The sequence below is a fragment of the Nicotiana attenuata genome, unplaced genomic scaffold (assembly GCF_001879085.1).
Source record: "Nicotiana attenuata strain UT unplaced genomic scaffold, NIATTr2, whole genome shotgun sequence".
In the NCBI taxonomy this organism is placed as follows: Eukaryota; Viridiplantae; Streptophyta; class Magnoliopsida; order Solanales; family Solanaceae; genus Nicotiana; species Nicotiana attenuata.
Genome location: NW_017670401.1, coordinates 259,786 through 287,177, shown reverse-complemented (window position 1 = coordinate 287,177; position 27,392 = coordinate 259,786). Strand labels below are relative to the sequence as shown.

At 38.2% G+C, this 27,392-nt stretch overlaps 2 protein-coding genes across 4 annotated transcripts; both read right to left on the bottom strand.

Annotated features, from left to right (window-relative positions):
- Nucleotides 1-876: 876 nt before the first annotated feature.
- Nucleotides 877-7,040, bottom strand: LOC109238888 (splicing factor U2af large subunit A). 3 transcript variants are annotated; one of them, XM_019405372.1, is made up of 13 exons: nt 6,814-7,040; nt 5,816-6,090; nt 5,442-5,549; nt 4,731-4,801; nt 4,050-4,120; nt 3,926-3,970; nt 3,770-3,829; nt 3,113-3,173; nt 2,915-3,027; nt 2,092-2,538; nt 1,855-1,990; nt 1,678-1,745; nt 877-1,379 (listed from the first exon to the last, which is right to left on the bottom strand). In XM_019405372.1, exons 1-13 carry the CDS (start codon nt 6,874-6,876, stop codon nt 1,242-1,244), a joined length of 1,656 nt encoding a protein of 551 aa, XP_019260917.1. In that variant the 5' UTR covers nt 6,877-7,040; the 3' UTR covers nt 877-1,241. The 3 variants fall into 3 exon arrangements, with proteins under 3 accessions (XP_019260917.1, XP_019260918.1, XP_019260919.1); XM_019405373.1 differs by lacking the exons at nt 4,731-4,801; nt 5,442-5,549; nt 5,816-6,090; nt 6,814-7,040 and adding an exon at nt 4,364-4,450; XM_019405374.1 differs by lacking the exons at nt 4,731-4,801; nt 5,442-5,549; nt 5,816-6,090; nt 6,814-7,040 and adding an exon at nt 4,329-4,412.
- A 1,621-nt stretch (nt 7,041-8,661) lies between these two features.
- LOC109238887 (DNA-directed RNA polymerase III subunit RPC5-like) lies at nt 8,662-23,646 on the bottom strand. Its single transcript, XM_019405371.1, has 13 exons — nt 23,136-23,646; nt 22,976-23,044; nt 22,741-22,848; nt 22,117-22,191; nt 21,458-21,622; nt 20,978-21,013; nt 20,604-20,710; nt 20,380-20,451; nt 19,881-19,929; nt 19,154-19,746; nt 18,099-18,305; nt 17,898-18,018; nt 8,662-9,397 (listed from the first exon to the last, which is right to left on the bottom strand). Exons 1-13 carry the CDS (start codon nt 23,508-23,510, stop codon nt 9,326-9,328), a joined length of 2,049 nt encoding a protein of 682 aa, XP_019260916.1. The 5' UTR covers nt 23,511-23,646; the 3' UTR covers nt 8,662-9,325.
- Nucleotides 23,647-27,392: the final 3,746 nt, after the last annotated feature.

The following is a 27,392-nucleotide window of genomic DNA, read 5'->3' as shown; positions in this document are numbered from 1 at the left end:
AGAAAACCAACGGTCAGCACTCACTACATGCCCACAGTCAGAGATCGCTCATTAGACTAACAACAGAATAGACGTTTGATTTATTTTTCTTCTACATCCACAAGTTGTAGGCTCGCTGTAGTATCTTTTCTTTACCTTTAAATCTCACTTTTTCTCTTCAATTCTTTCCTTATCACAATCAAATGGTTCTGAAAGGTAACTGGAAATCTCTACTCAAAAAATATATAAATCAATGTTTGATTGAATATATACAACGGATGGCTCAATAAAGTGAAGGTTGAGCTGCTTGTATATGCAAATTCAAGTAGTAACATAAACTTTATCTATCTTAAGACTTGACAAGTCAAGCATGTACTGACCAAAAGTGACATTGTACACATACACTTTCCGCTGAACCCAATTCATCTCCGTTTTCTATACAAAGATTCAAACAAAATAATGGATGATTTTTGGTTTTATACTCAAATTCGCTGGCCTGTAATGGTTGAATCCTCCTTCCTGCCGCCATTAAAAACTGAACGCCTCTCGGGAGAAGGTGGTGGGTAAAGTTGTAAATCACCAAATTGATGTTTACGTAGGTAGAAAAACACAAAAAGAAAAAACTCTACTAACATAATGTTTAATATCATTTCAATTTTATACGAAATTTAAGTCGATTAAAAGAAAGTTTTTCCGACAATCCGAACCTAACGCCAAACCATGCTCCAACAATAAGTAAAAACGCCGCCCATAAAACAGTGGTTGGAACAGGCCAGTACATGACAATATATGAGCATTAATAGAAGATATAGTCAACTTTAAATTTCCCTAGAGTGGGGAATCATTACCCTCATTTATCATAACAACAATTTCAAACTGTAACATCCATATAGCAAATCATCCAAATAGACAAAATGTTATTTAAGCGGCACTAGAAGAAGTAAAAACAATACATTACACTAACAAACAAAATTGTTCTTCTTGGCTAGGGAACAATGAAGTACATGAACAACCTGGGTCTATACTAACATGATTATAAAACATACAAACAAGCCAATAACTATTCCTGTTTGATATTTTACACCAGCTTTGACCACACAAACAAACTTCAAAACCAGAACAACGTAGCCTAAAAAGGAAAGGTAACAGGGCGACTATATTGCCCTCATTCCAAGAGGAGATAATTTCTAAAGCCATGCAATAGCTCCCCATACAGTAACACTCTGAAGGTTGGTTATCTATCATAACTATAGTGGTTAGAGCTAAGCCTCATAGTCTCCCTCGGAGAACTTGTTCTCCGGGTAGAAGACAGCTACAACTTGGTTACCACCGAATTTTCTTCCATTCAGTCCTTGCCGAGCTTTGCTGGAACTGTCAACATCTGCATACTCCAAAAATACCTGAAAAAACAACCCGGAAACTAGTTTAGCAATTATACATTCAGAAGCACAAACCACTAACACCAAGAGGAAAACAAGTACAAATATATTGAAGCCCTTTTGCAATGTTCCAAGTCAGGCAACACTTAAGAAGCAATAATAAATAACAGAAGTGAAAAACACCAAATAACAGTCATTTTTCAGCAGGTCGCTATAATGAAAATAAGAAATCTCCTTATTTCCAACATATACAGGACAATAATCAGATTATAAACATAATGAATCTTGATTATGGTTTTAGAGATCAGCAGACAGGTACCTTTCCTAGTCCAGGTGTAGGTACACCATTAGGATTTGGACGTGGAATGACAACATTCACTAGAGCTCCTGCAAAGCAGCCGTACAAAAAGCATATACAAGTTAAGATTCCAAACTCAAATTCCAGCCATAAGCTATGCTGAATATAGGGAACAGAAGACTTGATATTACTACTCACCGAATTTCTCACATTCAGTCCTCATATCTTCCAAAATATCTTGATAGTCATCATCATCATTGAGCTCATCCACAGTGACCACTTCAGTCAAGCACAAGACCTTCGTTGCTAATGCACCAGGTTGTAACATGAATCTCTATTAAAGAACATGACACTGAGAGTGAGCTATGCAGACCCTGTACCAGCATATAGCCTAAGAACCTGAAAACTGAATGAAAGAGCACAGAAATATCTCACCTGCAAAGCTATCTGCTGTTGTGCATGCAACAATACACTCTCTTGCTCAGGGTTGGGTTGTGTTGTGCCCTGGTTAGCACGCCTAACAGTAAGAGTTTTATCGCCCATCTTAATTCCATTAAGCGCTGCACAAGCAATATCAGTAACAGACACATCCTGGTACACACAAAAAGCATAGCCTTTTGAGTTCCCAGTTTCTCTATCTTTGACCAGATCAAATCCTCGAAGTTGACCAAAAGACTCTAAGAGTTCCCTGATTTGTGATTCTGTAAAATAGTAGGGTAAACCACCAACAAATATGCGATCAGGACCTTCAAGCCCTCCCGAAGAACCTGGTGTTAATCCGACAGCTGCAAGGTTGAGGTTAGGGCTCGGTTGGCTAGGACCAAGAGTAGCAGCCAGCGAAGGATTGTAATCACTGGGTCTTCTAACCTTAACTGGTCCGCCCTGAGCAAAACATACAGTGCAAACAGAGCAAATAGCAATCAGAGTCAGAATATATTTAAGGACATTTGCTTGACACAAAAAAACATGATGCTTTGGCTATATGTTATCGAACACCCGAAACCCCCCATAAGTTATACGTAAATAGTAACCAACGAAAAAGAACAGGGTTTGCAGATTCCAGCTTATATAATGGGACGGGGCGAAGGGATGTTAGTTCGAAACTTCTCCTTGTACTGAACAAGACTGGGAGGATCAGAGAGTTGGTTAGAATCCTGTGAAAACTAAAATCTTTCCTTTCTTTGCTTTCTCTTCAATAAACTATAAGTAGTAGAAAGCTAACATACAACACCTATTCAAGTCATATGGCATTTAATACCTCAAAAATGACACCATCCAAAGCCATCGCGTTACTAGCCTCCTCTACAGATCTCATTTCAACAAAAGCAAACTTCTTCTCGTGGTTTATATAAACATTGACAACAGCATCCCCTGAAAATTTCAAATAATACTATGAGCATCAAAAAGGTAAATTTAGTGATACTAGCGAGGAAAGCACATTAATCCTCGAACCAACCTGGACCAGCAGTGTTTCCTCCAATTGCATACATGACATGACTAAAGAAGGTAGCAACAGACTGCATGTAGATCAACAGTGAGCCAACATAAAAAGTACTCAAAGATACGCCACAAACAGAGAGTAATAAATTACCTAAAACCATAAAGTTAGTAAGTTCAACCCTATGATAATCCGTAATCTTGGAGGGCGAAAACTTGATTGTTACTTACATATACACACATAAAAAAGCCTAATTTGTCCATCATAGTACGAAATAATTGCTAACAGTGAACAATGAAATGTCACCCGTTAATCACAGATATCAGAAAAGATCTACATCTCACTCTAATAGGACAAGCAAATTTCCTTCTTTTTTTCTCTTTATCAAGTTAATGCAAGAAAGGTTCTCTCTAAGGATTGTAAACTGAAGGGATATTCTCCCAAAAATTTACATTTATTTGCATTAGAGTTGTTGCTAGTTACTATATCTACATAAGAATAACACTCGCCAAAAAATGATATGACTAAGGAAGGTTCCCGTTCTGCAGACATCAGTAAGTCAATGTGAAGTGCCAGTGTTGATGTCAAAAAGTAATTGCAACGTACTGGAGAAGATGTGCAATGTCACAAAAATATGTATACTATCAGCCCCCACAGTAGGAGGAAGCCTAATACCTGTTCATTTGCAGTAGGAGGAAGTCCACCAACATAAACTCGCCGAGCATGTCTGGTAGCCTGATAAAACATCGTTCGAGGATATACTCAAGGTAAAAAAAGAAGCCATTAGAGAGAGAGAGAGAGACAATAGGAAGTGTCCAACAAATTATAAACCTGCTGTGTCATTGCCTGGACTGGCATCATCGGGAGAGCTCCAAACTGAGAGAAGCCACAAAACAAATAAATGAGAATCTCAATATATCATTGGAAATTTATTAAGAAGGGTCCATGACAATACCTGGCTTGATGCTAAAGGAAACATGTTAGAAAACAGTCCAGGAATTGCTGGGTTAGTCCCAGGAACTTGACCTGCACAGATGAATGAAATAGCATCTTATAAAATGAAAATAAGTATACACTTCAAATTCTAAGAGCAAGTGAATATTTATACATAATATTTTTCTTCTTTCAATGTTGTTGAAAAAATAAGACTTTGTAATCAAATCGAAATAAAACAATTGAAGGGATGGAGATTTTTACAGTGTATTCATTACTAGGGAATATAATTGTAAACTACCAAGATAGCAATTCCTTGTTGAAGATGAACAAGACCTGTATCGATTCTTCCTTGTACATATAAGCTACAGAAGTCGGCTCACGCCCATTGTCAGCACAGTGGGGCAAGTAGCCCAACATTGCCTTCTTAGAACATAAGACAATACAAAACAAACAAACAAACACCAAACACAACAAGAAACCAAAACACTCTCAGTCTCGGAATTATTTCACCAAGTAAAAAGTAAGGAAAACCAAAAGAGCTAATCTATACCAGAACTCTCTACCGATATAGGTGGAAGAACCAAAAAGCTTACCAAAATGTAACCATGCATTTTGATACGAACTTCCACACTATGTCCAAGAAAAAACATGACAGATTTCAAGATACTTTTAATAGTAAGAAAACTGATGGGACGTGTACCTGCAGCATCAGTAGCCCCTGGTAACAACGCAGTGTTAGGAGGTGCCATATCAAAACCACTGATCCTTTTGCTGAAAAGACACATCGTTAGTACCAGTAGCAAAGTCATAAATTGGTAGCAAATTTTAACTTTCGATGATCTATATGGATGTTAGCAGCTCACTGGGACATATGTAACACCAGAAAGGTTTCAACCAGATAAACATATGAAATAGAAGGGCATGACTAAAAATCAAAAGGAGAAATAGACGCTCGTAAAAGAAATACAATACAAGGGGCAAGACCGAGAAATCACAAGCATTAAAAAGGACAAACAGTCCGTATCGAATACATTTTCAGTAAAAAGAGTGAGAATATCAAAGTCATAATAGCAGCTTTAACCTTTTGCAATAACAAAGATTTTCTGTAGCCAAATACCAAATCACCAACTCACAAGGCCAAATAACAAAATTTTCAAGTACTGTCTTTAATCCAGTTCCATCTATAACTCTAGCACTCATTTTTCCCTTTCCAATTTGACAGATCAAAGAGTACAATGACCAGTCTCACCAGCATTCCCGCAAATAACTATTTACTTCATGTAAAGGAAAAGCCTAACGTAACCAAAATGTCAAGACAGAAAACATTCATAAAGGAGCATTAGGACTTCAAAATTAACAAAAATATAATATCTCAATGCTCCGATAAGAAGATATAGAAGCAGCCGTAAACCTCTTGGATGGCGACCGTGATCGAGATTTTGATCTATGCTCAGATCTACCCCTTGAGCTAGGCCTATGTCTACGTCGATCCTCTCTATCTTTGTCATTGTCTCTTCGCCTGCAAGGACGAATGAACAATCACATCAAGATACAGGAAAACTCGGAGATTTGGTAGAATATTAAATCAAAAAGCACCAATCGCATGAATCTCATATGAAGCTCAGGCTAAAGTATACAGAGTATAGCAAACAATGACATGAAAACCAACAGAATTTGAAGTTAAAAATCAAAGGAAATGATTCTCAAAATATAAATATCACTAATACCATCACACAAAAAAAAAAACTGAAAGTATACAATATTAATCCAACTAACAGAACTTACCTATCATAATCTCGATTTCGATGAAGATCATCTTCATCTCTATCTCTGGTCCTCTCCCTCTCCCTCCTATCACTCCGATCCCTATGACGATCTCTGTGATGACGATCACGGTCCTTCTCCCCATCTCTGTCCCTATGCCTATCTTTGTCCCTTTCCTTCACTCTGTCCCTGTCTCTATCTCTATTCCTATCCCTGTCCTTATCACGCCCTTTGTCCCTCTCCTTATCCCTGCTTCTTGATGAGTCCCTTTCATTCTCATGGTCACGAGAAATATGCTGCAAGAGGCAAATGGTAGCAGAAAAGGTTAGCGTGTGATGAAATATACAAATTTTACATATTGAAACAAAATCTTAGATTTTTATGACATAAAAGAACAAATCTAAGGATGGGAAACCATAATAATCTAATACTTGAAACTGAACAATTTGAAAACTTTAGAGCACTAGAAGCCCATATTAATAATTTGAGAAAAAAAAAATGAATCAGGAAAAATAGTTCAGATACCCAACATCCAACATGTTACTTACAGTATAACTACTCCCGTATCCCTGTTAAATAACTCTATCACTATTCAAAGGGCCGTTTTTCAAACATTTCCAAATACTTTAGATCATTTAGATGGTGACTTACATTACTTTTGTGTAATTTCTAAGGATGTAATTTCAGTTCAAAACATTAAGGAATGAACAACAAAATTGGAAATATTGAGTGCTATCATAAAGCTTTGGTATTGGCTAAGTCACAACTTGGGGATTATCAGGACCGCCATAGAGTGTAATTCTCTAACGATGTAATTTTAATTCCAAAAAAACTCTGATTTTACACCAAAAAGTTGATGTTTTTATACTCATGTTTTCAAAGTTATCGACCATCAAACAATCAAAAAATATATTAGTAGCCCTTAACACCTCTGTGGATTAATTCATCACCATTACAAGTTCAAATCCAATATAAAAAATAAAAGCTTTAAATTGATCCAATAGAAATAGAGAGAGTACCTGACTGTAAGGAGAGGCGCCATTATTGTCTATATCTACTCCATTGCCTTCATAGTCCTGCATCGTTACACTCTAATTTTTACTTGCTTTCTCTTCTTCGCCTTGAGAAAAAGCAACACAAAACTAGGGCTAGAAAAGGGTTTCACCCGTTCACCGTTTCTGTAATTGGGAATAGTCGTCCAATTGGGATTTTCGTAAAGGGTATAATTGTATATCCACTTTACCGAATTGGGATTTTGATTTTTGCTTAAAAGAAAATCAAATTTATTAATGTTTTTGATCACCAGGTCAAAAAGAATTTTGTGCGCTAAAAACTAAAAAAATTTATGTCCGAATTCAATAAAGAAGAAGAAGAATAAGATTAACTGTACTTCCTTACCACTTTCTTCATTTTCAAATATTATACAGTTTCAAATATTTACGGCCAGAAACTTTTAATCTTAAAAACACCTTTAGTGCAAAGAAGAAATTTTTGGAGATAGTGAACACTTGAACCATTGGGTAATCAAGTTAATGGGTACTTATAAAGTTATAAAATATGTATTTTGATTTTGTCGGTTTGGTTCTAATATTTTTCCCCAATTTTTTTTTAAAATCAAAGCAAACAAAATATTATTATGTATTAATAATTTAATATCAAGTCAATCCAAACCAAAAAGAAAGATCAATGTATACATAATATGTAAGTGCATAAGAAAAACTAATGTTTACGACACAAATCATTAATCCTTTTTTGAAGTTTTAGTAATGATTGTACAATAAAATAAGGAGGTTTTTAAAAAATATTATATACTGAAATAAAAATAAACGCTTCGCTTACTTGGAATAATTTTGAATTAGAGTTTTGAATTTCTACACCAAGCAAAATGGTTGTAAATGCAAGGGGTATTATTATTCTTAGCCTACGCCAGAAACTATTTACATTTGATAGTCAAAAAAGCGTATAAAAAATATATTTTTTTTGACTATTATTTTGAGAGCGGCTATATAATAAATGCAACTTGCAAAGTCTCAATACGTCTCAATAATTATAAATAGAGAGGTTTAATAACTTCAGGTTAGTAATAACTTTGCAAATGCTGCTTCTCTTTGAAAATTTATTTTACCACAAAGTTCTTGTAGGACGGAAAATGGATTTTAAAATATTAAACCAACTCTTTAGCATATGGCATGTAAAACTTATTGCGAAACTCATAATATCCAGCTCAAACAGTGTCTGCTATGTGAACAGAGTAGAAAAGTTGGACTAATATTTTAGTAAGCAATTGTAACACGTACCATACCAATGGTATGAAAATGAAAATTCCGTGGATTCTGCAAAATAAATAAGTTACAACATCTAATACATAACAAGTTGGTAGATCGGACCATTTAGTCGTCCTAACTACTGTATCTTTGTATGTTTTTATTGAACTTTCTCCTTATCATCATTGGCTTAATTAATTTTACCCACATTATTTGAGTCGAGACTGAAATTGCAGAACCGTAACAAAGACGAATATAATACAAAGGTTTTCTTTGTCCCCACCCCAATACCCGTTTTAGGGCCCGATTAAATCTAAATTCATGCTAAAAAGATCCTACATTGGGAGTAGAGCGCTCAAAGACGACTCTATACCAAGACTTACAACAAAAACTTACCAGTCCACCACAACCTTGGTAATCTAATACAAAAGTTAACATAACAACGAGAAATTTTCAATTGGCTATGCAGTTGCAAAAGCAAACCCGTAATTTTCGTTTGCATGCGCTTGCTATTCCATATTGTTAGGTTCTAAAATAATCCTGATCTTCACGATAATAAACAAATAAAAGAGCCACATCAATCACGCACAAAATTAGTAGTCAGGATAAATTGGCAGTCTTACCATTCAAAATAAGTCTCTTCATATTTTGAGTCACCCCTTAAGAGAAGCTCATGTAACATATATACAAACATGGATGCTCATAGATCTACTTGCATCTCTTTTATCTACTAGTCCTGTTGACTACCTACAAGTCCTGTTGCAGATTTTTGACAACTGCACAGAGCCCTGGTAGTGGTGAGTGATAAGAAAACAAGTAGAAACATCTGAAGCAGGCACAATGAAAGATCCTATTCTCAACACAAAAGAGGCACAAATGCCCTGGTAGCGTGATCTATTTTAAATCTTGTCAATGATATGTATCAATGTATAAATGCAGTAGGCGATCATAAAACTAGCACCAACTTACTACTCCAGTGAGGAAGAGTTTGATTAAATGGAAGATCTACATCCTGGCCAACATCTTTCTGATATGGCGGTATATCCTAAACTTACTTGAAGAGGAGCTACATATAGCTGCAATGCAAAGCGCTTCCCACCAACAGCTCAATCATATACTCTAAAACATCGTATGACACAAAACTAAACAATTATACTTCTTAAGAGTAAAGGGAAACGTCCAATTTTCAGCTTTCTCATCATTGAGAATTTCCAACTACTAACATGTATTTCGGGTGACCTGTACAACTTGAATTAAAAACCGCGGACTATGATGAACTGCCATCACCACTTCTCAAAACCCATGCTGAATTTTTTGATTCACATAATTCCTGCATAACCTGTAGAGACAGAAAAATATTTAGCATCCCGGCAAGTCAACAAAAGCTTTTCTATAATCTAACACGGATAGGACAAAAGCTTGTATTGCAATCTGACGGACTGACAACATTTCACACTACCATCGAAGTAGCTCATTCACAATACAAAATTCAAAGCAACTTGAAGGATCCTAGACCACAACAATGCAGTATCTCAATAGTATCACTTAACATGGAATTTGGTAACTGTTACATTTTATATCCTATCACTGATGTTGATTGTTAAGCCTAAGAAGAGAAGGAGAAATACCAAAAGGAGGGAAAATGGAAATAAATGGGGTAAGAGGATCAGAAACAGGATACTGTAAACATCTTTCGTACATCTGTTTGTGCTGGAATACATTGACTTCGTGTAATAGCATGTAGGTTCAAGCTCATTTGAAGCCCAATAACCGTCATAGATCAAGTCGGTCAGCATATGCGCAGGATCATGGCAGCATTACCACAGTATTGCTAAGATCCAAATTACATATAAGAAGTGCAAAATAAGAACCCTGACAGCAGTCCAGTAAAAAAACCTAAAGCCCAAGATACAAACTTTCCCACGTCATAGAAGAGAACAAAAATGGATCCTGCCAAATGTTAATGTTAGCTTTGCAGTTTTTGTTTCTTCTGCACTAATATTTCTTTTGTTGTTTTTGTTTCTTCTGTATGGATAATTGTAAAATTTACAGAACTACTACTTTTAGAGAACCCTTAATTCACCTTTGGAGTGAAACATCCAAATGATTCATACAAACAACCCAGCCTAGTTTGGGTTTAAGCACATTTAATTGATAGTGTTGGTATAAAAGGGAGAACTCTTGATTATATCATAAAGCATAAAGAGGATGGAAGAGGGAGATACACATGAAACACAATAGTAATATTCTCAAAGACTCCACTCTTACATAACAACACTACAAGGGGTGCTTTTATTGGTGTCAAGAGACATTCTAAGACTCATACCTAACAAATGATTTCACAAACACTATGAACTCAACCACAATAATGCAAAGTCATACCTAGATAATTTTAAAGGTTATGCACCTAGTGTTAGCCCCTTGACAATGATCCTCGGCAGGTGTGGGTTGTGACAAGTATTTTCATGATGAACTTGGCACACAACCTGAAAATTGGGGCAACATCATGACGGGCAGCTCGGCATGACGGACTATGCGGGGCTTGACAAACGCACCTTGAACGGAAGCAAGGCGCATTTCACTTAGACGTGCGAGTTGGCAGTTGCAACCTCTCCCAAGACATGCTGATCATGGCCTTAAAATGTGCCCACGTTTTTGTACATTGTCCTAACATGTTTGCCCATCAGTTAGGGCTTGTCAACTGATTGTAGCCTATAAATAAGTGCCTAGTTTGTCTAAAAACGGGCAGAACTTAGTCTAAGGCATTGTATTAGCCAAAATTCGTCTAAGTCATTTCCTAAGGGTGGGAAAATCATTTTGGGCAGGGAATTAGCGAATTCTTTGTCTTGGCCATAGGGTTGGCTATTGTGTTCTTGTATTCACATATTAATACGAGTTGGGAAGAAATTCTTGTATATCGTGTGTGCCTTTTACTGTTTTTGCTGCCTATTTTCATTCTAAGTTTCAAACGTCCCTAAAATAAAACTAAGTGTTGGAGAGGCTGAAGTCAAGGCTGGGCTTGACTGCCGCACGGAGGTGAACCTCGGGCAGGAATTCGAGTGACATAAATCACCCCTGTGACACCTAAGATACCTAAAAACACATAAATCTAGAGCTTAAACATTTAAGTTTACTATTTTCAACATCCCCTTAAACTTAAATGTCCTTTCCTACTCTTCATTTACTCTGGGTAATTTCAGCATCATTTTCAACATCCTCTTTTTTTTTTTTTATGAAATAAGATTCTTCATTGCAGGCATCCAGAAGATGCAAAGTTACAAGAAGGGATTGAGTTAGCTCCATTACAACAAAAGACTTAATCTGCTTAGGGAGCTAACTCAAAAAAAACAAAAGTAAGGAAATAACTGAGTTAAGCTAGACTCATAGATCCAATGAAATCTAAAGAGGAATTACATTATTTACAGGTGTTAGAGAACTCCAACTAAATAGTTGCACAAGGCATTTGGCTTTGAGAGCATGCATAGAAGTTGAAATGCCATCAAAGCATCTGCGATTTCTTTCTTGCCAGAGGCACCAGAAAATGCATGCTGGGATCATCTTCCAGACTTTCTTGATGGCCCTTTCAACTTTCCAACTGCTCCAACCTTCCACTGCTTCCCTGATGCNGTTGTGTCCAGCTTATTCCCGGGATAGAAGAACATATACCACATGTCTGTTGCCACTGGACAATGTAAGAATAGGTGGTTGATTGACTCAGAACTTTGCTGACATAGGTAGCATCTATTTACTAGCTAGAAGCTCCTTTTGCAAAGATTGTCTTGAGTTAGGCAGGCTTCTTTGAGTACAGTCCAAGTAAAGCAGATAACCTTTGTTGGAAGCTTTATCTTCCAGATGAGCTTCCATGGCCATGAGTCGATGATTCCATTATGCTCACACATGCTTCTGTAGCCCATCTTCACTGAATATGGACTTGAGTCACAACCAACCCATCTGATTCTATCAGGGATCTGCTCATTCATAGTGAAGCTTCCCAGTCTACCAAGCAATGTAAACAAACTACCCAACTCCCAGTCATGCATATTCCTTCTGAAAAGTGGGACCCATGAGTTTCCTGATCTATATTGACTTATTGTAGAGTTGGGATCACTAGCAATCTGATATCTTTCCAGAATCTAACATGTAACCCATTACCCACCTTGAATGAAATATTCTGTGAAAAATCCTCCCAAAGGCTACTGATGTATTTCCATGGGCCAACACCATGAGGAGACCTACTTAGTTTAGTACACCAGTGGCTTTGTTGTCCATGTCTAGCAGTCACCACCTTCTTCCATAGGCTGGTGTCTTCCTCCCCAAATCTCCCAAGCCATTTCATTAGCATGCTCTTGTTGTGTCTTGCCAAGTCTTTTATTCCAAGTCCACCAAGGTCCTTTGGTTGAGTTACTTTGGCCCATTTGACCAGGTGAAACTTGTGACCCTCACTGTTCCCCTTCCAAAGAAAGTTCCTTCTAAGTTTGTCCAATTGTTTGAGTACTTTGCTGGGCATATGATATAGTGACATGTAATAGGTTGGTATGCTGTCCATTACACTACTAATCAAGGTTACCCTGCCTCCCATTGATAGATATTACAGCTGCCATGTTGCCAATCTCTTCTCCACCTTCTCTATCACACCATTCCATACTGCAGTAGACTTGTACTTAGCTCCCAATGGAAGGCCCAGGTATGTTGCAGGGAGGGAACCAGTTCCACAACAAAGAATATCAGCTAGATCTCCCAAGTCAGGAACTTCATTAACAGGGTAGATTATGCTTTTTGCCATGTTGATATGTAGTCCAGACATAGCTTCAAAAATGAGCAGAATTAGATTAAGATATTGAACCTGAGATATTCCAGCTCTACAGAAAACTAATGTGTCATCTGCATAGAGCAGGTGTGAGATTGAGACTGCATTCCTTTGATGTCTCCCAACACTAAAACCATCTAACCACTGCAGCTGCTTTGCTTTGACCAACATCTTGCTAAGACCCTCCATAGCTAGGATAAACAAGAAAGGAGATAAAGGATCACCCTGCCTTAATCCTTTTTGAGGTGAAAAGAAGCCAACTGGACTCCCGTTGATGAGAATCGAATACTTGACTGTGGTCAAGCTATATTTGATCCACCTGATCCATTTGCCACCAAATCCCATTTTCCTTAACATTGAAAACATGTATGACCAATTGACTTAGTCAAATGCTTTCTCAATGTCGAGTTTGCATAGGATGCCTGGAATTTCACTTTTTAGCCTTTCATCCAACATCTCATTGGCAATCAAAGATGCATCAGTAATCTGCCTTTGTTTGATGAAGGCATTTTGATTCTCTGAAATGTGCTTCCCAATCACTGATTTGAGTCTCTCAGCTAATAACTTAGCTGTTATCTTGTAGATGCTGCCTATGAGGCTTATAGGCCTGAAATCTTTGAGCTCAATAGCACTCTTCCTCTTAGGAACCAGTGCTATGAAAGAGGCATTACAGGATCTAACCATATAACAATTTTAATGAAAGTGGTTTAAAGCCCCCATGATGTCTTGCTTTAGAACATCCCAAGCTTTCTGGAAAAAAGCCATAGTGTAACCATCTGGGCCTGGGGCTTTGTCCGGTGCACATGCCCAGATTGTTGCTACTACTTCCTCTTCTTCAAACACCCTTTCCAACCAGTCTTTCTCCTCTGTAGAGATGCATGCTAGATTATCAAAATTGGTAGTAGGTCTCCATTGCTCATTCTCTGTGTATAGCCCCTGATAGAATCTTAGGATTTCCTCTTTAATGACCCTTTTGTCCCCTGTAATTTCTTCTCCAACCTTTAGTTTGTCTATATTATTTGATCTTCTGTGAGAGTTAGCCATTCTTTGGAAATATCTGGTATTCTTGTCTCCTTCTTTGAGCCATAGGCACCTAGATTTCTGCCTCCAAGATACCTCTTCTTCAACTGCTACTTGTTGCAATTCCATTTTGAGCCTTATCATCTTTTCTTTTTCAGCTGGAGTTTGCAGTCTACCTTCAGTTTGTTGTTCCATCATGGTCAGCTCCTCCAGAGCCTTATTTTTTCTTGTTTCCAGCTTACCAAACTCCATTTTGTTCCAGTCAGAAATATCTTTCTTTAGACATCTTAATTTTTGCATTACTATGAAGTCTGGCCTACCCCCAACATCATAACTTTGCCACCAAGCTTTAACCTTATCTAAAAAACCCTCCACCTGGAGCCACATATTTTCAAACTTGAAGTAAGAGGGGTTGGCTTCCCAGTCACCACATTCTAAGAGTAATGGGTTGTGATCAGAGATTACCCTTGGAAGGGCAAGTTGCTTCATAGCCCCAAAGCTGTCACTCCACTCGTTAGAGACTAAAAATCCGTCAATCCTGGAAGCTTGTAGTGAATTCTCACCCCTGGACCAAGTGTAGAAGGCCCCCTGAAGAGGAAGATCAATAATATCAAGGTCCTGAATGATGGCAGAGAAAGATTTCATAGCTTTAGATCTCCTGATGCAGTTGAATCTCTCACTTTCGTATCTACATACATTGAAATCCCCACTATGAGCCATTGCTCATTCTAGATGCCTCTAATCGCTGCGAGTTCATACCAAAACTCCTCTTTCCGAGTTTGTATGGGGCCATAGACCCCTGTAAAGCACCATCTAAACTCATCGTGTGTGCTTTCTAGCATACAAGTTAAAGTGTAGGTGCCCTGTTGAATGCCTAGGACGTTCCACTTCCTTCTGTCCCAAATCATAATAATTCCCCCGCTATAACCAACTGAGTTCAGGACAGCCCATTCTGCCCAACGGCTGCCCCATAATTGTCTAACCAAAGAAACTGACCACTCCTCAATTTTTGTTTCTTGCAAACATATTATATCAGCTTTCCACTTCTGTACTAGAGACTTGATTGTACTTTTCTTTTTCCCATCATTTAACCCATGCACATTCCAACTGAGAATTTTGACTTTCATCCAGAAAAAGCTTTGTAGTACCTGCCCCTATCCCCTTTGCTTCTGCCTTCATAATTAAGTCCACACTTCAGTCTTTCAAGCTCGATTGTCTGCTTCTTTTTGCTTCTCTCTTTGGGATCTAGCACTGATTTTTGCTTTTGTAGTTGTAGACGCCTTTTTTCCTCCATTCGCAATATGATGTCAAAAATTTCATGTTCAAAGCCAGCCACATTTAACCCAAATGCTTTACATGCTTTAGACATCACGGACTTTGTCCACCTTGATGTTTCCACAACCGCAGGATTTTGAATCACTTGCATACCCGAATTGTCCATGCCATACCATGGAAGAGAGAGGAATTCAGAAGAAGAGGAGAAATCTGCCTTCGAAGAGCTTATAATTGATGGTACTGATGTGGGCACCCAAGGGCGAACATGATTGTGGATGGTAGTTGCACGATCTGCTTCGTCATCGGCCTCTGATGTCAACTCACAGGTGGTCGCTTGTTGAGTTGGAGTTCTTCTAGTGGGTTCTGCACAGGCTGTTTGTATTTCCACCGATAGAGGGTCAAACCTGTTTTCAATCAAGAGCCCAATAGACTTGTTGAGGCAAGGATCAGAGATTGGCCCAACAGCCCTCCATACTGATTTATTATTTGCTCTCCTTGCTTTGTTTTTTTGGGCCTTTAAAGTAATAAAGTTGATCCAATTTATGGCCCAAGACCTGCTGCTTTTCTTTACTCTTTTGGGCTTTCACCAAGTGGGCTGGCGAGTTGACCTGGTCAGCAGGTTTTTTGACCACTTTATTTGAATTAAAGTGGCTCAAATCCAAATGCAAAGGCTTAGGTTTGACAGGCTAGACATCAGTAGCCTTTGTTTGGCTCGAGGCAGCTACTGTACTTGACTTCATCTTCTTCACCTCCACTCCAGCTCTCTCTATGCCGCCGCCGGTGACAATTTCTACGAGATTGTCATCCAAAATAGTGATTTTGTACTTCAACTTCCCAACTTCCAGTACCAAATTGTTGGGTAAACCACCTTCCTTAAATTTAACACAAATTCTAGCCCAGAAAAAGTGTGACCTAAGCTTCGTGTCTTCATCAGTGTCAATGAAGCCACCACAATTGTCTCCAATAAACCGAAAGGAATTGGGGTTCCATGCATGCAATGGTATACCAAAAGCCTTTATCCGTTTTTGCTCAGATTTGCTGTTGGTCGGAGCTGCACCATTTTCCGGCGACCACCATTGAAGCATGAGACGCCTGCCATTCCAGAACCACTCACCGGCTATGCTACGCACCGCAAGCCTTGATGGGAACTCAAAGAGAAATTTATTGTGGCCTAATGGTGTAACAATGAGCCCTGCAGTGATCTTCCACCTGTATAGGAACCATTTTTTGATAACTTCTGTTTTGGGGCTGAGATTAAAGGCGTCGTTGAACGTCCCAACCAAGCATTTGGAGAAGAAGTTTTCAACGTCTCTGTTTCCGTCACCCCTGTCATTCTTAGTTTGCTCCTGTGACTCAGTCTGCTGCAATGGCCACTGGATTATTTTTGCTGCATCCAGATATTTCTTGTCCTGCACATCTGCAAAGTTTTGAAATCTAATGTTGATGCTTTTCCCCAGAAATTGTAGAATCCTCCCTGCTATGTCTCCCCAACCCTTGTTGTAATCTATTTTTGGGATAATGATAGCAGACCTTCTATCTCCCAACCATGCTTCCACTCTAACATATCTGCCATAAACATTGTAGTTCTGATAAACTCTGAACAGGTAGGACTGGATCTTCCTCCCCCACCTCCGATAGAGGTTGCCTTGACCCCGTGAGGCTTTCTGTAATGTTTCACAAACCCAGCGCAAGTTCTCTTCATCGATCTTGATTCTGCTAGTGAATCTTGCCCCCCGCTCAATCAAAACAAACCATCTGTCATAATCCTCACTGATGTCAATTAATTCAAAAGATTTATCACCTGAGATAAAATGGATTTTTCCTCCCATGACAAAGGATGTAACTCCGGAGGGGAACCCTGCCGGAGAGAGAATCAAAGAGAGAAAGATAATAACGGCACATTTCCCAAGCCAGAGAGAAAAGTTAGGGAGAACATTTTTTCTTCAACATCTTCTTTGTTTATGCCTTCTAAATTTGCCTTCAAACATTATCCTTGCACGCATCTAGGTAGGTCATCTGGATAAAACTTTTCTCATAATTTCAAATTTTCCATCAAAGCAGAGAAGTTTCAACTATGGGGAATTCAGTCAATCTCCTTCTAACTTTTGGCTATTGCAAATACACTCATGGAAGACTTTTCTCGTCTTTTTTTTCCCGTCTTGTTAAGTCCTTCAAGACTTACACCTTCTCGATGGGTGCTTTATTCTTCAAAAACCCAAAATATTCACTTTTCTCTTTGAAAATTGCCGGCCTCTCAACAGGTCCTCAAATATGGAGAAGCACCTTCTGTTGAATTGCCGAATTTCGCCTTTACACCTACCAGGATCGAACCACCGTTCTGATACTACTTGTTGGAATATAAAGATGGGCCCTTGATAATATCACAAGGCACAAAGAGGAAGGAAGAGGGAGATACAAGGGGTGCTTTTATAGGTGACAAGGGAAACTTCTAGACTCATACCTAATAAATGATTTCACACACACTATGACTTAACCACAATAACATAAAGCCATACTTAGGTAATATAAAAGATCATGCACCTAGGGTAACTAAAAAGACATATAAACCTAGACACTTACACATCAACTATTTTCAATAGGTTGACTAACTGACACTACATCAACTATGATAATAACTGTTCTGATCTTGACTTCAGCCGCCATGTGAAACTCCATACAATAAACTCAAAGAAGACATTCCTTAATTCTCTTGATAAGTAAGAAAAGAACTGCTCACCTTTTTAAACTCAATATCGGTAATATCCCTATTCAGTTGCAACTTGGCAGCTTCAACTATAGAGGCTTTCTTTAGCTTTGCACTCGGCCCTTCAGCCATAAGAAGGTCAATTACAAGTTTCCTGAGAGCCAAAACTATGTATTACCCACGGGCCTAGGTAATTATCAAGTAGTTTTAGTTATAATAGCAATACTTACTAACCTCAATGCGTCATATTGTGGATTATCTGGTGATGACTTCAAAACATAGACACCATGGATGTTTACAGCAACCTGATTAATCACTGCCTGTATCTCCTCGGGAGGTGCATCATCCACAGAATTGGCTGCAGTTATAGCCTTCTTTGCATCTCCCTTTTGAGACTCGGAAACTGCCACATCTCGCAGACGTTGGCGTATTTGCTGGAAACTGGCAAAATTAAACAATGGATTTCCGATCTGTCAGGGGTCACAAATTTAGATGGAGGAAATCGTTTATTTTTTTAAAAAAAAATTAAGAAAGCCATATACAGTTTTTCCTTGAACAGCAAACAACTCTATTAAATCTAAATATCAGACAGGCGAGGCGCACTGGAGAAAAGACGATGGAAAATACGAGTTTTCTTCTATGTTATGATCCATTACCATTCTAGAAAAGTAAAGTAGTATAACATAACAGGAAGACAGCATAAATTTTGTGATGGACAATTTCGACCTAAGTACTTGCACAACTCACCTAAACTAACAAGTCAACATAAACAGGACTTTGAGGGACAATGGATTACCACGGCTCACAGTAAGGTTCTGAGATGATGCCAAAGCAAAGAAAAATGTCCTATAAACTAGACCATCTCATCCTTTTAGAAGTCATATTCAGGATGAAACAATCACCTATTTACACAATCCTTAAGATCCAAAAGATAATATCAAAAGCCATAAAAGGTGCAACAGCTAGCGGAACAAGATTATGAGAGAGATAGAGAGAGAGGGGGGGAGAGAGTGAGTGAGCGAGAAAGGGAGTTCTTGAACCAAACACAAAGGAACCCCAACAGGTGGCAGAAGTTGGAGCAAGGAGCTTCAAGCAGTTCAAAAAAGCCAAGCACGGAAATGATTGTAAAGTTGCAGAGCAATCAAACCAAGGCAACAAACCACCTATTTACAAAGGTTTCTGCATTTTTTCTCAGGCTGTAACAATTTGTGTGACTAAGATGAATACCCAAACTCACTGAATGGTAAACAACAAAGGGCAGAAAAGTTCACAAATCTCAGAGATCTCACCTGCAAGCCTTATAGATTCTAAAAACTTTTTGAAGCGCCTTTGGTAAAGCTTCTCGAGTCTTTTCTGACATAGATGTTCGCAAAAGAGACCCAGGAGCGGGTTTACCACCACCTGGAAGTGCAGGAATGTTGGCATTTGGATTTGAAGGATTCTTCGTAGCAGGCTTGTTTCTTCCTCCTGACAAAATACCACTGATCTGTTTCCCCATGCATTCCCAGGTAGCTTGCTGCTCTTTCACAACATCACCATAAAGAACTTCAAATTTCTTGTCAGGATGCTCTTTGAGCTTCCAATCATTCAGGTCAGGCCTCTCAACAGCTAATGATTTTAGTGTTGGTTTCGCAGCTTTAAGGAAATCCAACCTCCTGGCAAAAACTTTCTGCTTAATAATGGTACTCTTGCTAAACTCAAAGAGAATAAAATTCCTTGCTAAAACTTCAAGTCCATCATTCTTTCCATAGATTAATGAACTTTTTGGAACCCATAATCCTTGAACTAATTGTGCGTATCTTTGGAGGACTCTCAAAATTTCATCAACAGGATCATCCAGCGCCAGGTGCTTTAGAGCATCAAAACGATGAATTGGAGGCCCCTGTTGCCAAAAGAACCCAGATTTAGAAATATGCTGCCTTTATGAGTTATCAGGATCATGAGACCTTGTAAACAAACTTTGTTGCAGGCATAAAAATATACAAGTAGCGCATAATTCAAATAGCGGGCATAAACCTCAAGAAGCCAAGTTCTAATGCGTTCTTCAAGAGGTAATTGAGACAACCTGAAAACCAAACATTTGACAATTTAGAAGTTAGGAGGCATTAAATGACGGGGGAAAATGTTTATTTAAGATAGTTGAGAAATATGGCATTTCAAGAACAGCTATCTACTATTCACATCCCTGGGTAATAAAAAGAAATAGCAAATATCTGGCTAGAGAAAGATAATAGAAGAATTACAAATGGAAGCAATTCAAGTCATGAGCTGCATATTTATGTCAAACTACATTGTCAAGCCCCCAACGAGGTGATTAATTTGCAATTTCAACTTCAGGTATTTGCTAAATAATTGTGGCAATACTAGAGAAGACCAACACCTCACAGCAAAGAAGACAGCTCTATGATCATAAATGCAAATAAAAACTTTGGTGTTGTCCTTAGCAGCACCTCCAAAACCTTTCGATGTCAGAATAATCGACGAGGAGAAGGATCAATTAAAGAAGCTGCAGTACCTTGTTCGAAGAATTTTTAATCTGTCAGTGTCAGTTGGTCTGCCAGGACACACAGCGTTCAGATAATCAATCCTGTGTATCAAATTAACAGAATAGAAAACTGGTATTAGAATAAGAAAGACAGTGGATGAATGTATGCTTTGAGAAAAATGCTTCTTATTAATTGTCCCGAACAGAAGCAGTTTCTCAAGCGGAAAAAATCAACCATATTAGGAGACACATACGGGCTCATTGAAAATGATACTGGAGAGCCTTCCCCCATGGCCATTTCCTGTAGATATCTGGCTGAAATGTCACTCCTAGCTCCATGGTATTTTAGATGTACCCAATGCTAAAACAGGAAATGAAGAAGATACCAATAACTTCTCACAAAGATCTGAATTAACGAAACAATTTGAAATGATATTTGAGACTGGATGGAAAAAGCTAACTGCTCTTGAACAGATTATAAATAGAAACACTACGAACAGAAATGTCAATCCAAATCATAGTAGATGCAAAATCAGCAGCCACTCAAGCTAAAGAACTATGGAGAGTTATTAGCTAATATCGAAAACTTGAAATTTTGTCAGTAAATGGTCACAGGTGTTTATCATACCTCTTCAATATCCTTGACATTCCCAGGTGGTTTGTTCTGCACAAAAGGTATATGTTATAAGAATAAATCGAAGAATGGTAAAGCTTTAAGCAGCATTGAGGGAGGGATAGCCTAGTGGCAAAGATCCTCCACCTCCAACAATAAGGTTGGGGTTAACTTGAGTCACCAAGTGAGCAAAATGGAAAAGCAGGTATTGGGCTCCAGGGTAGGGGTTTGGGTGTGGAGCTCACAATACTAGGAAAAGGCTAGTCTTGAAAGTAGCAGAATGGATAACAAAAGAAGATCAATCTTTAGGGATTGCCTTATCATATTTACCCGAAAATATGGCAAACCAGTCCGGAACCAAATAGTCCTCCAGATAAAATATCTTAAGTGCTAGCCACTAATTTGTACAATAATATCACATGAAGATTAGTCATAAACAAGGTCCATTCAAATTGCTTAGGAGCTGGGCATCAAAGAGCAAATCATGAAATGAACCTGCTTCTTTGATGGACCCGCAGGCTTTTTTTCCTCGACTTCTTTGTTTTCAACAGTTTTTCCATCACTGCTGGTGGCAATGTTCTTCTTCTTCAACTCACTTTCCTTAAGATGCTGCTGTGATGGTCGGAGCTGTACAACTGCATGAATAGGATTGAGGTGTAACTGCATAACAAACAGGAAGCAAGAGCGTAACTACGGAGAGCATTAATAAGCATTAATTTTTTTCCTTTCAACACAGAAATGAGCTTCAAGTTGCTATCAGCAAACTAAGAAATTTTAGTAGAAGTTTCTCATGCTGAAGTGTATAAGAAACAGAAGAATATAACTAAAAGGACTTGACAATTTTCTAATACTAAGTAGCAGATCTTGGGTAAATATGAGAGCCAGAAGCATTACAGCAGTTCCCCACTGTATACTTAAGGTAGTGTCAGATTTGACAGCTGATAATTTGCTTCAACTTGAAGCTGACACAGAATTAACTTGATTAAACTTGAACTTGAAAGAGTAACATTGTTATTGTCCAAATTAGTTTTTGGAAAAGGGCAAAAGCTGGAGATGTATAAGCACATACACAACCTGCGGAAAACTAATTTTCTGTCAATCAGAACTCTATAAAACTAGAAGTTGGAGATGCACATCAACAACAAATGGTTTACCTTATCACCAATGAGGACCCCAACAGCATATCCAGAGGTGCAAGTTGATAATGGCATCCATGATGTAGAAAGGGTCTGAAAATGAGAAATAATCAGATTATTGGTAAAACAATTAGAACTGTAATTTCTGCTAAGGGAACAAATATCAAGTGCAGAGTTTCCAGAATCTAGATGTCAACCTCCTTATCCTTCACCTAACAGCAGAGATGCAACCATGAAGCTGGAAGATATATAATACATGTCCATGAATAGCAAGGACTATGTCCAAAACAAATGGTATTAAACGGAATATAAGGTGGAGCAATGGATAGACACATAATAAGGAAGATCAGATATTAGTGGAAGTCGAGCAGTTTCATGAACATGGAAAGCAAAAAATATATAGAGACCAACATTGAAGGTTAATACATGCAACAACAACAGCAACAACATAGCCATTATAATCCCACAAGTAGGGTCAGGGGAGGTTAGTGTGTACGAAGACCTTACCCATACCTTGTGCAGGTAGAGACGCTGTTTTCCGATAGACCATCGGCTCAAGGTTAACAGATGCATGGAAGCAAATAACGCAGGAAATTAGCTCAAAGAGTTACTCTTTTAATTTAGAGGATAAATGGAACGAACCTGCTTTTCCATCTTTACTGCATGAACAGAGTCTCGGTCAAAATTTTTAGAATCAAAATCTACTGCCAAATCAACCTCCATTTGTGCAGTTGAAGGTCTCAATCTCACCTGCAAATATATAAAATCTGATTCAGACGTCCAAACTGGTCATTTAAAACCAGCATTTTCTATCTAATGATAGATACTACTGATTTATTTTGCGCAAGAAACACGAAAAGCAATTTTTGTAACTCACCTCTTGACATCTTTCCTCCAATTCATAGGGACGCCATACGGGCCTCAACGGATATTGGAACACATATAGCTGACGAAAAAAGAGAAATTAATACTTAGCAAATAGAAAATTTTGCAAATTCAACAAATAAACCAGCTAATTAAATAAAAGATAAATATACCTGAGAGTTAGGATCAGATGAAGGGGTAAAAAACACATCAATTTCACGAACAACTTCGTCTTCAACGCTATCAGTATCCATGGCGACTTGTTCTTCTTCTGCCACGTCGTCTCCCGTAGTGTTCTCATCCAATGGAACGTCATCTTTAACCATTGCGGCTCCATTTTCGGCTGGATGATCTTTTACTGAGGGTTTTGAAACTAATTCTTCCTTTTTAGTTGGAATAGGAGGATCAGAAGATGATAACGGTGTTTCAGGTTTGGGTTTGGTTACTGGTTGGGGTTGGGGCTTCAATTTAGAGCTTTTGGGAGCAAAACGGGATGGCCTAGTTGGAGCTTTACTTGGGCCGTCGAAGTCCAAGTCCATCTCTGCCATGTTCTCCGCCGGAAAAGTGAACTTCAACGCAAGTACGGCAAGTAATCAAAGGTGAGAGAAGGGTTTTAGGGTTTATTAATTGGAGCTGCGGGACCTCTTTTTATCGTTTTCCTGCCATTGTACCTGAGCAACTAATTTGTAAAATATTTTGGAATGTGAAATATTTATGGGATTTTTACATTCATATGGCATATAGAAACCCTCAATGTTTTAATTACACTTAATATACCAAATTACTAATTCTATACCATCTCCCTATTAAGGTCACAATCTTCTCCCTTCTCTCTAGGAAGACCATGAATAGTGATTCCGTCACTATTCATCGGCCATAACTCCGGAATCCGGCAAGGTAAGGTCACAATATTGGTCCCAAAAGAACACCCTTCTCATTGTGAACAATCTCCGTTTGATTTCTTCCTAAATTTTATAATCATTCACAACATTTCTTAAAATTGTTTTTAAGAGCTACTGTAGCATCGAGCTCTCTTTAGCCAATTTCAACGTTTGCTGCCCTTGCAAGTTTCTGCTTATTGTAACGTGAAGTTGGATGATTGAAGATCAACTTGGATGGTTTGTTTTTAAGCGTGATTCACAGGTTTGAAGCTAAAATCAAAACCAGATTTTAAAAAGTTTTTCGGAATTACTGTAGCACCGAATTAGCATAAGCTAATGCATTTCTTGTCATAGTTATTAAGGTGCTAAATAATTCTTTTTGGTGCAAGAGAGTGCTGTCGTGAAAATCTGGGTTGATCTATGTTTTTCAAGATTCCTGAAGGAAAACGTTAGAGTTGATATATCACTGCTCCTTTACGCAGTGTAGCCATGGCCACTATGGTGTCATGATCCAAACCCCGCTCCGGTCGCGATGGCGCCTCTCGTGAAGACTGTCACACCTCCTTTTTTATTTACTACACCCCCGGGGGTATAATAAAGGGAGTTATTTCTAACTTGAAGTGACAATCGGAACGGGATTTATTATTAATATTCAGAGTCGCCACTTGGGAGTTTAATGGTGTCCCAAGTCACCGGTTGAATCCCGAACCGAGGAAATTATGACTCTGTTAATAGTCAGCGAACCAGAAATCCGAGTAAGGAATTCTGTTAACCCGGGAGAAGGTGTTAGGCATTCCCGGGTTCCGTGGTTCTAGCACGGTCGCTCAACTGTTGTATTTGATTTTATCTGATTTCGAAATGTGCTTTTATTAAGAAACCGCTTTCATTTTTATTTATTCGATTTTAAACGAATTGCAACGTCGTGGAAATGCGCCTCAAACCACGTCGCACCAGTGCACCCGTGATTGTTAACACATTTCGACTTCGTTGAGATTTGGATTTGGGTCACATAAATGTGCACCCGTGTTTTAGGAAGGTGATTTTATTTAAAATGCGCGCCTAAAGTAGCTACGCGTTTATTAACTGTGCGGGGAGCCATGAAATTCGCTAAATGGCACATCCCGAAGTCTAAATATTTTGATATAAGCAATTAATGAGGGCCCCGCAATTTGTGTGTTTTATTCGGCGAGGCTCGTCTCGTTTATCATTTATTTTAAAGGGAATCCTAAAGTGGCTATAACCTTTCTATATTGGGTCAGTAAATTTTGGATAAAATTGGGCTTTAGTTTTGGCCCAATGCCATTTTAGTGCTGCTTAATAACGGGAAAGGCTGACTGGACAGAGGCTTCATCCCATGAGAACAAGCCTAGATGGCCCGTCCAGTTCAGCTTATCGAACAGCTCTGGACCACGTTAGAAAGCACATTATATGTATACTAGAGAATTATGCCAATGCATCAGTAAATCAGGCAATTATTTTGCTGGTTTTATACTTACTTCATTATGCATCAGTAAATGCACCAGGAGCTTTAATGTTTCGTGGTGACTATTTAAGCTAATGTCTGTTAGCAACTATTAGTACGGGAACTTAAGCGAGTTCACACGGAGAAATGCTAACGAACCTCTTTCAAGTTGTTCCATTGTATCTATTACTGGCTGCAACTAATTTCAGAAATATATACGGGATAACATAGACTAAGGTGCTTACTAATAATATGGAGATATCAAACTTAAGAGGTTCAAGTCCAAAAGTTCATACAAATAACTGCTAAGGCAATCCTATTGACATGAAACAAAAATCGAAACAGTCCAATCATAAATCTCATTGCAGAAAATAGACATTAGGTTCCAACATGCGAATTGCTATACTTAGAATCAAATCTCACTGCACAGTCAATCCGAATAGTCCAGTTATACAGTCCAGTTAACAGTCCAGTATTTACACACATACTACAAAATTGATCAACACTTCAATACACCTATTTAACTATCAATACACCACAGTCCAAACAGCACACTTCAAGATCAAACAGATGAACATTTGTATTCCATTTCAAGCTTAATGTTACAGCAGGGCAGATTCAAATGTGTACCTGGTAATGGCAAATAAGCAAAGGAAAAGATCAGTAGCAGTGGCAGTTTGCAACAGCAGCCCAGGAAGAAGTTGAAATCCAGTATTAACTCAATTAACACAGCAAGTTCAGGAATAATTTTAAACCAAGACACTTCACAAAACCCAGGAATACATCACAGCAACCAACACCTAATAAGTTGCCCCAACACTGACTTGATTGAACTCAAATCCTACTTGAACCAGGACTCTTCTGAATTTCAGCTACCAGAAATTGGGCTAAGAGATGCAAGTCAACCACTAATACTTGAAATTAACCTAAGAAATTGAGCAAACAATATTTTTTGGATTTTTCTGTAATTTCTGTTGTTTTTGGCTTTTGAATTTCGAAACTTCTGATTTTTGTTCTAGAAAACTGAAAGAATACTTTGGAGGAAACTTTTAGGGTCCCAGAATTGGTAGAATGCCTTGTTTAGGGGGTTCTAGATGGCTGCCCAAAAACTTTTTCTTACTCAAGGCAAATGAATGCCTATTTATAGGTGAACTTAAGATCCAATTTCAGATTTTCTTTACCCCCTTAGTCCCTATTCTAATTTCAGTGTTTACCCCTTTATTTTCTGACTTGTTACACAAGTAACTCCCTTAAGTTTATTAGAACCTACACTATAGTCCATCCTAGAAGGTTCTATGCCCATTACAATTCCTATTCTACCCTTACTTTACTTCAACAATTACCAATCTTAGTGAAACTACCCTTTTCCATGCCTATACTACCCCTTGAAATCCCCTGAAATTACTACCCAAACCCAAAGACTTTAGTCCTCTTTCTACCCTAATTGAATCCATTTGCTATGGCCAAATTCATCTAATTAACAACTAATTGAACCGGGCATTACACTGAAGTATAACAATCACTGATTAAACATATTAAACTGAAACAAACAATACACACCAGATTGATTGAAACTGATCAAAAGAAAATAGGCTAATAGTCAAATTATTGGATTATCAAATCAGCAACGACTGTTAGCTACACTAAACAGAGGCAGAAATGCTAGTCCCTATGTCAAACTATACTAATTCGACTGAACATGTCGAGTGACTCCAACAAAATTAAACTAAGTCCTAAACATGCATTCCCTAATCAAAATAAATGGAGATTACAAAACAGAATTAAACCAGATGGAGGATCAAAACGAAACAAAACGTTTGACAGGTGAAGAGAACTAAGCTATACAATTAACAGTTATCCAATTTCAGAAACAGTAACTACAGACCTAATCTAAAACCTAACATACTATTTGTAAACTAACCTAATCTTAACAGCGCAAAAAATCAAACACAAAAGGAAGAGGACTCATCTGTACAACTCCCAAAGTCGCATAGCTCTTCAGTTTCAAAATTCGACTATTTCTGGTGATATCTGAATGCTAATGATGACAAATTCCTCATGAGGGAAGTGAAGAGGTCACGTGGTAT

Bases quoted from the DNA above. Each gene is read 5' to 3' on its own strand.
- LOC109238888 (XM_019405372.1), bottom strand. From the start codon at position 6,876: ATGCAGGACTATGAAGGCAATGGAGTAGATATAGACAATAATGGCGCC. The intron at 4,121-4,730 runs GTACACGTCCCA...TCATCTGTGCAG, and splicing joins AGGGGCTACTGATGCTGCAG to GTCAAGTTCCTGGGACTAAC. The intron at 1,380-1,677 runs GTACCTGTCTGC...TTGTTTTTTCAG, and splicing joins CTACACCTGGACTAGGAAAG to GTATTTTTGGAGTATGCAGA.
- LOC109238887 (XM_019405371.1), bottom strand. From the start codon at position 23,510: ATGGCAGAGATGGACTTGGACTTCGACGGCCCAAGTAAAGCTCCAACT. The intron at 20,452-20,603 runs GTATGTGTCTCC...TTTGATACACAG, and splicing joins GTATCATTTTCAATGAGCCC to GATTGATTATCTGAACGCTG. The intron at 9,398-17,897 runs GTGAGCAGTTCT...CTGTCTCTACAG, and splicing joins CCGATATTGAGTTTAAAAAG to GTTATGCAGGAATTATGTGA.